Consider the following 12,342-nt stretch of genomic DNA (forward strand, 5'->3'; position numbering starts at 1 on the left):
CTTAATCTTTCTTCTAAGATAAGTCGTAAGGTCAGTATTGCCTCACGTGTTCCAGTGTTTCTACGGAATCCAAACTGATCTTCCCCGAGGTTGGCTTCTACTAGTTTTTCCATTCGTCTGTAAAGAATTCGTGTTAGTATTTTGCAGCTGTGACTTATTAAGCTGATAGTTCGGTAATTTTCACATCTGTCAACACCTGCTTTCTTTGGGATTGGAATTATTATATTCTTCTTGAAGTCTGAGGGTATTTCGCCTGTCTCATACATCTTCCTCACCAGATGGTAGAGTTTTGTCAGGACTGGCTCTCCCAAGGCCGTCAGTAGTTCCAATGGAATATTGTCTACTCCGGGGGCTTTGTTTCGACTCAGGTCTTTCAGTGCTCTGTCAAACTCTTCACGCAGTATCATATCTCCCATTTCATCTTCATCTACATCCTCTTCCATTTCCATAATATTGTCCTCAAGTACATCGCCCTTGTATAGACCCTCTATATACTCCTTCCACCTTTCTGCTTTCCCTTCTTTGCTTAGAACTGGGTTTCCATCTGAGCTCTTGATATTCATACAAGTTGTTCTCTTATCTCCAAAGGTCTCTTTAATTTTCCTGTAGGCGGTATCTATCTTACCCCTAGTGAGATAGGCCTCTACATCCTTACATTTGTCCTCTAGCCATCCCTGCTTAGCCATTTTGCACTTCCTGTCGATCTCATTTTTGAGACGTTTGTATTCCTTTTTGCCTGTTTCACTTACTGCATTTTTATATTTTCTCCTTTCATCAATTAAATTCAATATTTCTTCTGTTACCCAAGGATTTCTACTAGCCCTCGTCTTTTTACCTACTTGATCCTCTGCTGCCTTCACTACTTCTTCCCTCAAAGCTACCCATTCTTCTTCTACTGTATTTATTTCCCCCATTCCTGTCAATTGCTCCCTTATGCTCTCCCTGAATCTCTGTACAACCTCTGGTTCTTTCAGTTTATCCAGGTCCCATCTCCTTAAATTCCCACCCTTTTGCAGTTTCTTCAGTTTTAATCTACAGGTCATAGCCAATAGATTGTGGTCAGAGTCCACATCTGCCCCTGGAAATGTCTTACAATTTAAAACCTGGTTCCTAAATCTCTGTCTTACCATTATATAATCTATCTGATACCTTTTAGTATCTCCAGGGTTCTTCCATGTATACAACCTTCTTTCATGATTCTTAAACCAAGTGTTAGTTTTGATTATGTTGTGCTCTGTGCAAAATTCTACCAGGCGGCTTCCTCTTTCATTTCTGTCCCCCAATCCATATTCACCTACTATGTTTCCTTCTCTCCCTTTTCCTACACTCGAATTCCAGTCACCCATGACTATTAAATTTTCGTCTCCCTTCACAATCTGAATAATTTCTTTTATTTCATCATACATTTCTTCAATTTCTTCGTCATCTGCAGAGCTAGTTGGCATATAAACTTGTACTACTGTAGTAGGTGTGGGCTTCGTATCTATCTTGGCCACAATAATGCGTTCACTATGCTGTTTGTAGTAGCTTACCCGCATTCCTATTTTCCTATTCATTATTAAACCTACTCCTGCATTACCCCTATTTGATTTTGTGTTTATAACCCTGTAGTCACCTGACCAGAAGTCTTGTTCCTCCTGCCACCGAACTTCACTAATTCCCACTATATCTAACTTCAACCTACCCATTTCCCTTTTTAAATTTTCTAACCTACCTGCCCGATTAAGGGATCTGACATTCCACGCTCCGATCCGTAGAACGCCAGTTTTCTTTCTCCTGATAACGACATCCTCTTGAGTAGTCCCCGCCCGGAGATCCAAATGGGGGACTATTTTACCTCCGGAATATTTTATCGAAGAGGACGCCATCATCATGTAATCATACAGTAAAGCTGCATGCCCTCGGGAAAAATTACGGCTGTAGTTTCCCCTTGCTTTCAGCCGTTCGCAGTACCGGCACGGCAAGGCCGTTTCGGTTATTGTTACAAGGCCAGATCAGTCAATCATCCAGACTGTTGCCCTTGCAACTACTGAAAAGGCTGCTGCCCCTCTTCAGGAACCACACGTTTGTCTGGCCTCTCAACAGATACCCCTCCGTTGTGGTTGCACCTACGGTACGGCTATCTGTATCGCTGAGGCGCGCAAGCCTCCCCACCAACGGCAAGGTCCATGGTTCATGGGGGGGAGTGGGAATTTGGCAGCATCCTTCCTCTCTGCCCTGACAGGGCTTCTGGAATGGACTGGTGCACAACCAAATGCTTCAACACTTGTCGGTGGCTAGCCAACATCATATGCTTATCCTCCATGACCGTTTCTGGAGTGATGGGGAATTCCCTTCCCTATAGCAAGAAAGTATTAGTTATTCCAGTATTGAAATTGGGTTAACTGCCTCCTCAGATGGACAGTTATCATCTGACCAGTTTAACCAATGTCCTCTGCAAGTTATTTGAACATTTGGTGACTTGAACATTGTATTTGATCCTTGAACCCCAGGACCAATTGGCTTTGACCTGGGATGGCTTTTGCCGAGGCCATTCTACTGCAGATAATTTAGTCCACTTGGAGTCTGCTATATGAATGGCTTTTGCCCAGCATCAACACTTTGTTGCAGTCTCCTTTGACCTGCATAAATCTTGTGATACCACACAGCACCACCAGATCCTTGACACAATACCCTAGTGGGCCTCATTGGCGTGCTCGAAATTTTTATCTGGAACTTTCTTTCATGTCACACTTTTTGGGTGCCTCCCATAACACCTTTCATCTACAGGAGTATGAAGTTCTGCTGGATTCTGTTTCAAGTGCCCCTCTCTGTTTTAGTGGCTATCAATGGTCTGGCCATGTCTGTGGGACCTGTGGTGTCCCCTTCGTTGTATACTGATGACTTTTGCACATATTTTTATTTGTCTGTGATGAGTGTTGCAAATACAGATTGCAGGGAGCAGTATATCAAGTGCAATCCAATTTTCGGCTGCCAAGACCTGCACAATACATTTCTGTCACCACTGTATAGTGCAGCCCGTCTGCATCTTCTTTCGGACAAATCCAAAAGAACAGACGCCATATCCATATAAGTATATAGTTCTGGCAATACAGGCCATGACCTTCTTCTTCTTCTTCTTCTTCTTCTTCTTCTTCTGTGTAGATGCACACACATTCCCTGAACTCTTACGGGACTTGGTAAGAATGTCTTCCACGAGTAATGAGTGTGTTGGGGTGGGACACTACGAATGTAGTGTGTCGACATACAAGGTGAGAATGTAGGTCTTGCAGGAGGCGTGTGCTAGCTAGTCCCTGCAGTTGTGCTATCCTCTGTGCCCTTGGTGATTCAGATGGATAGAGCATCTGCCATGTAAGCTGTAATGAACTTTGATTCTCACCAGATGGCTGCACTGTTTTCCTGCAGAGGCTGTTGCCATCTCTTATGCTCTAGAACATATCCATTCCTGCGCTGGTGAGTCCATCATCATCTGTAGTGACTATCTTGAGCAGTTTACAAGCTCTTGACCAGTATTAGCCTCACCGTCCCTTGGTCCTGAATCTCCAGGATTCCCATTTTGCCCTCAAACAATGTGGACACTCAGGGGTCTATTTCCAGACCCAAGTCACATTGGGATCATGGTGAATGAACTCGCTGACAGGCTGCCAAAATTGGCTACAAGAAAGATGCCCTCTTGAAATAGGTATTCTGGAAATGGGTCTTCGATCGGTATTATCCCTTGAAGTTCTAATGATCTGGGATACAGAATGGCGTATTTTGATTTCTCCGAACAAACTACAGGCTATAAAGAAGACTTCAGGTTTGTTTAGGTCCTCTATGTGAGTGTCTTGCAAGCACTCCATTGATCTCTGTTGGCTCTGCATTGGCCATACTTGCTTGACCTATTGCCTCCTCTGCCCCGATCAGGCAGTGACTGTCGGACTTGGTGCTCTGTTGCTGCATGTGCCATATGCATTCTTTTGCTCTTCTCCCCCCTTCTCACATCTTCTGTTTTATGTGGTGTTCTTTCTCTTTTTTCCTGTACTCCTCTCGCCCTATCCATATCGCTAGACTTTTCTATGTGTTGTTAGGTGGGTGCATCTGGTAAGTGGTGGGCGATATGTCCCCCATCACACTTTCTGCCTTTGAGGGCCTCTAACTGCTTCTTGGACAGGGCATCTCGCCTGCCTTTCTTCCTTTCCCCCTTTTTTTCTCCCATTTTCCATTCTGCACTAGGCCTTTCTTTGGTGTATAATTTTGTTGATTTGCTGTTCATGTAGGAGGGACTGACGACCTTGTAGTTTGGTCCCTTTAATCATTAAACCAACCAACCAACCAACCAACAACTGAATGGATCCTGGAAGAAAAAAAATTAATTTTAGATGGCAACATGGCTTTATGTCATAACATTTAACCGAAAGAGCTACTTTCAATGTTATTAAACATTTCTTAAATGCTGTGGACAATTACATGAACATTTCATGAATATTCTCATGTTTAACAGAAGCACTGGTCTTTATTGAGTAAGCTGTTATCCTGAAAAGCTTGGATTTTTTATGTAGGAGACTTGCCAAATAAGTGGATAAATAATAATTAGGAAATAGCTACTAGATAACAGAAGTGAATTACAATCTTGTCTTTCAGAGCAATGCGTTCTAACTGACGGTTTTACACACAGGTCCATTTTGAATACAATTCATTTTTGGTATATGTAAGTGCCTCCCCTTTGTTAGGAATTCATAACCAGTAGTGATTGTAGGTCACTCAAGTCTATTGATTGAAGCAAAGGTGAGGACCTTAGTGTCTTCTTCGAAAGTGTTGTCACCAAATAAATATTGTTTACCAGATCCTTATGATAGCAATTTTTTTTAAATTACCCACATATGCAGATAAAAACAAAGTACAACCAACAGGGAACTGACACTCTCACATTTTGTTGGATTTATATACATGTTATTGCACTGTCTCGACACAAATTTGGTAATACTGCTCACATTAATAGAAAACTATTTATGGTGGCATTTTAGTGCCATATAAGAAATGAGACTGATACTGGAAATTTTTGTATTTGTCAGAGAAATACAACTAACAAAATTAGTCATCTCCAAAGACATCATGATAATATCATACAACACCAGCACTTTGATAGCAGCTTCAATTCAGTAAGGAAGGGAGTCCAAAATTTCAGATATGCGGAAGCCAGCTCATTTCCAATTAATTATCTAAATTTTGGGGATATTAATTCTACAGTTCACCTTCTGTTACAAACAGTCCCAGATGTTTTCTATGGGATTACGATCAGACATTTTAGTAGTTGTGTTCAGATGAGATAGGGTTCCTGAGCATTTGTCAAATCTGTAATATATGTGTGCAGTCTTTTGAGGACTGCTGTTGTCATCTCAGAAGGCTAGTGTGTCCACATCATGCTCACCATAAATATGTTCTATGAATGGGAATACTTGGTCACTGTTAATGTTGAAATAACACTGTAGTTCCTGTTAACAGTGACCTGAATGAGTGGATCATGGTCATGGAATTAGAAACAGCTCCAAAGTGTCAACAAGCCACCTCCAGATTTAACTACCCCCTCTATGCACTGATAATTTTTGGTTATTACTGTCAAAGAATCACAGATGTATACTTAATTGATGTACAAGTACATATAAAAAATGTGAAACTTGGTAAACAATATTTAGTAATGGTATTTGGTATGTATAGTTTGTGGTGTGATGTAAGGGAAGGCGTAAAGACTCTTATCTGGCCAGGCTAGATAAAACAAGGACCAGTAATAAATAAAAATACATAAAATTTTCATTAAAGTATGAGAGGTAGTCATAATTTTTAATTATCACCTCAAAAAAATTAACCTGTGACCATGAAAGTTTGTGACAGTAATGGTATTAGTCCTTCTTTTCTAGCTCACTCTTTAGTGTGACACATTCTTCTGAATGATGGATAACTTGTTGCAGACTTTGGATGGAGATGTCTTTATTTTGGCTGTTAAGGAAATGTTCCAACTCAGAACTCACTTTGTCATTGTGGAAACTCATGTGTCCTGTGCGCCTTTGTTATGGATATGGAATGCTGTGACCTGTTGTGCTACTTGAATTACCTGACGTCTTCATTTGCAAAAGCACTCATTCAATATGATGAGGTCACGCAAATGTGTATTCTCGCAACACTTTGTTTGCTGTTGTGGTCTTCAGGCTGGTTTGAAGCTGCCCTTCATGTTACTCTATCCTGTGCAAGCCTCATCATCTCTGAATAACTGCTGCATCCTAAATCCTTCTAAAGCTGCTTACTGTGTTTCTCTCTTCATCTTCATGTACGATATATTAACCTCATGTTACTTGCATACTGTTTTTTGTGGAGTTAGTACCTAGCATGTTGCGGATTTACAATTTAAACAGAATGAGATCCAGGAGTGATCTTTGGCACAACCATGAAACTCAGTGGTGGTTTTAGTCCTTCTCTGCATGTTAACCTTTCAGTTTGACACATTTTTCTCATTAATGGCTGACATGGCAGAGACATTACCTGTAGAAGTCTGCAATTCAGCTGTTCAAAAACATTCCCCCTTCAAAAAATTGTAAAGCAGTATGAAATGGAATGAGCATGTAAGTATTGTAGCAGGGAAAATGATTGGTCAACTAAGGTTTATTGGGACAATTTTAGGAAAGTGCACTTCATCTGTAAAGGAGAGCACATACAGGACATTAATGCAACCCATTGTTGAATGCTGTTAGAGTGTTTGGGAGCTGCACCAGGTCATATTAGAGGAAGACATAGAAGCAATTCACAGGCAGGCTGCTAGATTTGTTACCGGTAGGTTTGAACAACACACAGTTGTTATGGAGATGCTTCGGGAACTCGAATGGGAATCCCTGGAGGTAAGGCAACTTTCTTTTCGAGGAGCACTATTTAGAAAATTTAGAGAACCAGCATTTGATGCTGACTGCAGAATGATTCTACTGCTGCCAACATACATTTAGCATAAGGCCATGAATATAAGATTGAGAGAGATTAGGGCTTGCATGGAGACATATAGACAGTAGTTTTTCCATCGCTCTATTTGTGAGTGGAACAGGAAAGTAAATGACTAGTAGGGTTACAGGTTGCCCTTTGCCATGCCCCATATGGTGGCTTGTGGACTATGTATGGAGATGTAAGTAACACATTGTTCGCCAGGCACCATATGGTGGCTTGTGGAGTTTGTATGCAGATGTAGGTAACACATTGTTGTTATTCTGTAAATGGCTACCACACAATGGTTTCTTCATCTAAGAAAGATATTAAGACACTGGGTGCCATGTTATTTTTTAGTTTATTGGGGGTGGGAGGTGAGGTAAAATTTGCTACCCTGAAGAAGCAGAATGTGTGACTATGTCTTGCACAGATTGAGCTGGAGCAAAACAAGCCTTTTCGGCAACCTCCCATGATGTAGTGTCATGCTGTGTCAGTTCGGATCATTATGGGCATAATATGTTAGCACCACATCATGGCAGTCTCAAAATACATTCAGCCACTCCTTGTCCAGTGACTGTTGGGTCTTGATCCTTTTCAGCAGCGGTGACTCCACCTAGTTCCGCTGCTTGCTTTGCTCCATTATCCAGGGGTCGCAGTGGTACGCCAAAGCTAAACATGTCTGGATTTCCGTGACATACCTGCAATATTTCCACTGCTGCCTCAGTTGTGTGAGGTTTCTGAGTGGGCGGTTGTAGAAACCTTTGTCACTTTAAAAATGTCATGCAATATGTTGTAAACTGATCCATAACAGATATGCACTTTCTCCGTTAGCACCTTGATGCACCAGTCTTCGATTGCCAGGGCCTGCACTTCTCTTGCCATTCCTGACTCTTAGAAATATTGTATTCTACTTCATTCATCATTATTCAGATTTATTTGATGTAGTGGTAGTATGTAAACTATCTAATGACTCCGTCACATGGTGGTGCATTGTTGCCTTACACTTACACTAACTCAACATGGATTGTTGCAGTGTTGTTCCCCTACAAATGAGGAAAACAAATTATTGCACAGTACTCCACTTACTCATTGTGCTGTGCAAGTTTCATTTTCGCTCCTCTAGTAGCATGTTACAGTACTTTAATATGAGGATTTCAATATGTATCAGGACTTTAGACACACAGCTGCAAACAAACCAAAAATTAATTATGTTTTTTGAAATGATTATTAAAACTTTATGACTGCCACATTGTAGTCCATAGCTAGGGCTACATGTTTATCAAGGGCTATAATTCTGAGAGATTGTTAGCTTCACTCTTCTAGTAATCAGAAGTGAAAAGCAGGCCTTCTTGTGTTATGTTGTTACTTTCTCTTTAATAGAAAACTAATCAGATTTTTTAATATCTTGAAAAACTGTGATTGTCTGTAACACATAACTGGAAAAAAACTGAGTGTTTCTTTTGTGCTTTTTGTGTTTAATTAATTGTAATCATTATAATAGGTGCCTCCTGGAAGCACAGGTTTTACACAAACAATTAAGCAGTCATATTCCTGAGGAGAGTGTGGACTTAACATCTGGTGATGAGGAGGAATTCTCAGATGCCTTAACTTCGGTAAGCTGTGTTTTTTTCTATGTCTGCTGTGTAATACACCTTTCATCCTCTTTGCATAGTTATTTGGAAACATACATGTATAATATATTTTAAAATGATTTCATACCACTTTCAGCTGTCATTTTTATTTATTTGTTCTACTTCTTTATGATTTTGGTCCTAGACTATTTTCAAATGTCTAAAATAGAAGCATTGATCAAACAATAGTGAATCCATCATGGAATTTAACAATATTATGAAAAGGAAAGTAGCTAATTACTATATAGCGAATATACTGAGTCGCAGATAGGCACAACAAAAAGACTGTCACAAATAATCTTTTGGCCAGCATGGTCTGGTCTTTGTTAAAAATACCCCCCCCCCCCCCCCCCCCCACACACACACACACACACACAAAACAAGATTGCAGTCTCTGGCAGCTGTGGGGGACAGTGAAGTGCTGCAGGGGAGTGCCCAGGGACAAGGTGAAGAGAGGTCAGGGCAGCTAGGTGCAGTTGGGGAGGTTAGACAGAGGGCAGAGGAGAGGGTGAGTAAAAGGACTGGGTGTGTTGGTGGAATGACACATATGTAGTACTGGAATGGGAACAGGGAAGGGGCTGGATAGGTGAGGGCAATGACTAATGAAGGTTGAGGCCAGGAGGGTTACGAGAATGTAGGATGTATTGCAGGGAGATTTCCCACGTGTGCAATTCAGTAAAGCTGGTGTTGGAGGGAAGGATCCATATGGCACAGGTTGGGAAGCAGTCATTGAAATAAAAAATAAAAATTGATCCCAACCTTATAATCCTACCTGCAGACAACGGCTCCACCACTGTTGTTTTCAACTACCAGGATTACTCTGTAGAAGGACTCTGCCAGCTGTCAGATACATACACCTACAAACCTAGCCACAGTGACACCATTCCAGAAATCCAGCAGAATCTCCAGTCACTCCTCAAATCTTTAGGCACATCCCAGAACCTCTCCTTGGAGAACATCTCTCTGCCCATCCCTACTGTTCCCCACACTCCTACCTTCTAAATGTTTCCTGAAGTCCATAAACCCAACCATCCAAGACACCCCATTGTGGCTGGTTACTGTACCCCCACCGAGAGAATCTCTGCTCTCGCAAACCAACATCTTCAACCTATTGCCCGGAACCTACCCTCATATATAAAAGATACCAATCATTTCCTCCACTGACTCTCCACAGTTCCTGTCCCTTTACCAAACAGTGCCCTGCTCATCATTATTAATGCCAGCTCCCTTTACACTAACATCCCTAAGACCCATGACCTTACTGCTACTGAACACTATCTTCCCCAACGCCTGATGGATTCCAAACCAACAACCTCCTTCCTAGTCACCATGACCAGCTATATCCTCACCCACAATTACCTCTCCTTTGAAGGCATTACCTACAAACAAATTTGGGGTATGGCTGTGGGCACCCACATGGCACCATCCTATGCCAACCTATTCATGGCAATCCTACCTAAACATCCACATTCCTAAACCCCTCACCTGGTTCAGATTCATTGATGACATCTTTGCAATCTGGATCGAGGGTGAGGACACCCTATCCACTTTCCTCCAGAACTGCCACAGCTTCATCTTGTGGTGCAGTTCTCCTTGTTGTGTCTGTGCTTGCTATGAAAATGGGATGAGAAGTTCCACCTTATGCAAGACACTCTTTTTGTTTTGTTTCACCCATACATGTTTCAGCACTTCTGTGCTATATTCATTGGGTTCAATTTTTATTTTTAACTGTAAAATTGTTGTTACATATTAACATTTGTGGTGTTTACAACATTATGTAAAAGTTCCATTTGTAGCTTAATTGGAGAAAAGTGGATCTAACATTAGTTAACATACCTTACATGGTGTTAATGTCCATTTATTTTGGTAGCTATTCTGCTACACAATATACAACTTGTCATCTGCAAACAGCAAAATGTAATTTATTTTCTCTTTGTTATGCATTTATGAACAGAAATGAGTCTGTATCATGTTTTTTGTGTGTAACTTACAGTTTTGAAGTTGTGGTACGTTCTCCTGTGTTGTTGGCGAAGTAAATAGGCTTACTTCGTAACCTATGCTCGCTTTTTTCAATTTCTCAAAACAGGCATAGTTTTCGCTGCCATTACACCTGGTTGTGGCTGTGTGATGTTTATTTGTTTCGTAGTTTGTTTTGCTAGGTGAGGCGTGCGAGTTTTGAATTGTATTTGGTCAATGGTGTATGGTTTGTGTGGGTTTGCATGTGTGTGTTGAGTACTGGGGCAGAGAGAAAGGTAGATAGAGAGATGGAGTGATAGAGAGGGAGGGAGGGAGAGGTAGAAAGATTTTTATTTTTATTTATTTGGGCCAAACATGTAGGAATTTCAGAACCAGGTATACAGAACACCTCGGAGCACTGAAAAGCAATAACTCACACTCAACATTTGCAGACCATCTGACAGCACACAATCACCACCCAACAAACATTGAAACTGACTTACACATCCTAAAAACTAGTAGCAGCCTATATCAAAAATTATCTACAGAAGAAAACTATCACACCCAAAAATCAATAGCTCATGGAAAGAAAGTACTCAATGAATACTTTGCAACAAAACCCTCTTTGCCACAATGGAAGAACTATACAAGTAACACCCACACCAAAACTATTCGTGGGAAAAATACCAATAAATAAAAATAAAAATCTTTCTACCTCTCCCTCCCTCCCTCTCTTATCACTCCATCTCTCTCTCTCTCTCTCTCTCTCTCTCTCTCTCTCTCTCTCTCTCTCTCTCCATCTACCTACCTACCTACCTACCTCTCTCTCTGCCCCAGTACTCAACACACACATGCAAACCCACACAAACCAAACACCACTAACGCCAAATACTATTAAAGACTAAGGCGCCTCACGCAGCAAAACACGCTACGAAACAAATGAACACCACACAACCACAACAACACGTAATGGCAGCAAAAACTCCACCTATGTTTTGAGAAATCGAAAAAAAGTGCAGTGCCAAGTGACCATAGGTTAAGAAGTAAGCCTATTTACTTCACCACCAACACAGGAGAATGTACCACAACTTCAAAACTGTAAGTTTCACACAAAAAACGTGGTACAGACTCATTTCCATTCATAAATGCACGACAAAGAGAAAATAAATTACATTTTGCTGTTTGCAGATGACAAGTTGTATATTGTGTAGCAGAATAGCTACCAAAATAAATGGACATTAACATCATGTAAGTTATGTTAACTAATGCTTACATCCACTTTTCTCGGATTAAGCTATAAATGGAACTTTTACATAATGCTGTAAACAACATAAATGTTAATATGTAACAACAATTTTACAGTTAAAAATAAAAATTGAACCCACTGACGGTAGCACAAAAGTGCTGAAATGTGTATGGGTGAAACAAAACAATAAAGGTGTCTTGCATAAAGCGGAACTTCTCATCCCATCCTCAACAGCTTCTCCACCATTCGCTTCACCTGGTTCTACTCAACCCAACAAGCCACCTTCCTAGATGTTGACGTTCACCTGAAAGATGGCTACATCAGTACCTCTGTCCATATCAAACCTATTAGCCACCAGCAATACCTCTACTTCGACAGCTGCCACCTGTTCCATACCAAGAAGTCTGTTCAATACAGCTAAGCCACCTGTGGTTATCACATCTGCAGTGACAAGTGGTCCCTCACGAAATATACTGAGGGTTTCACTGAATCCTTCTCAGACCATAATTATCCTCCCAACCTTGTACAAAAACAAATCTACCTGATCTTTCCAGTCTCCTACCA

General features: G+C 41.0%; 1 protein-coding gene across 2 annotated transcripts in view; it reads left to right on the plus strand.

Moving 5' to 3' along the window:
- Positions 1 to 12,342, plus strand: part of LOC124798260 (NBAS subunit of NRZ tethering complex-like) — a 424,226-nt gene that overhangs the window by 209,142 nt on the left and 202,742 nt on the right. For both annotated transcript variants that reach the window (XM_047261580.1, XM_047261581.1), the window contains exon 26: positions 8,447 to 8,558. In XM_047261580.1, coding sequence (XP_047117536.1) covers positions 8,447 to 8,558 — 112 coding nt within the window. The remainder of the gene's footprint in view (positions 1 to 8,446; positions 8,559 to 12,342) is intronic.

This window comes from Schistocerca piceifrons, chromosome 5 (genome assembly GCF_021461385.2).
Source record: "Schistocerca piceifrons isolate TAMUIC-IGC-003096 chromosome 5, iqSchPice1.1, whole genome shotgun sequence".
Taxonomy (NCBI): Eukaryota; Metazoa; Arthropoda; class Insecta; order Orthoptera; family Acrididae; genus Schistocerca; species Schistocerca piceifrons.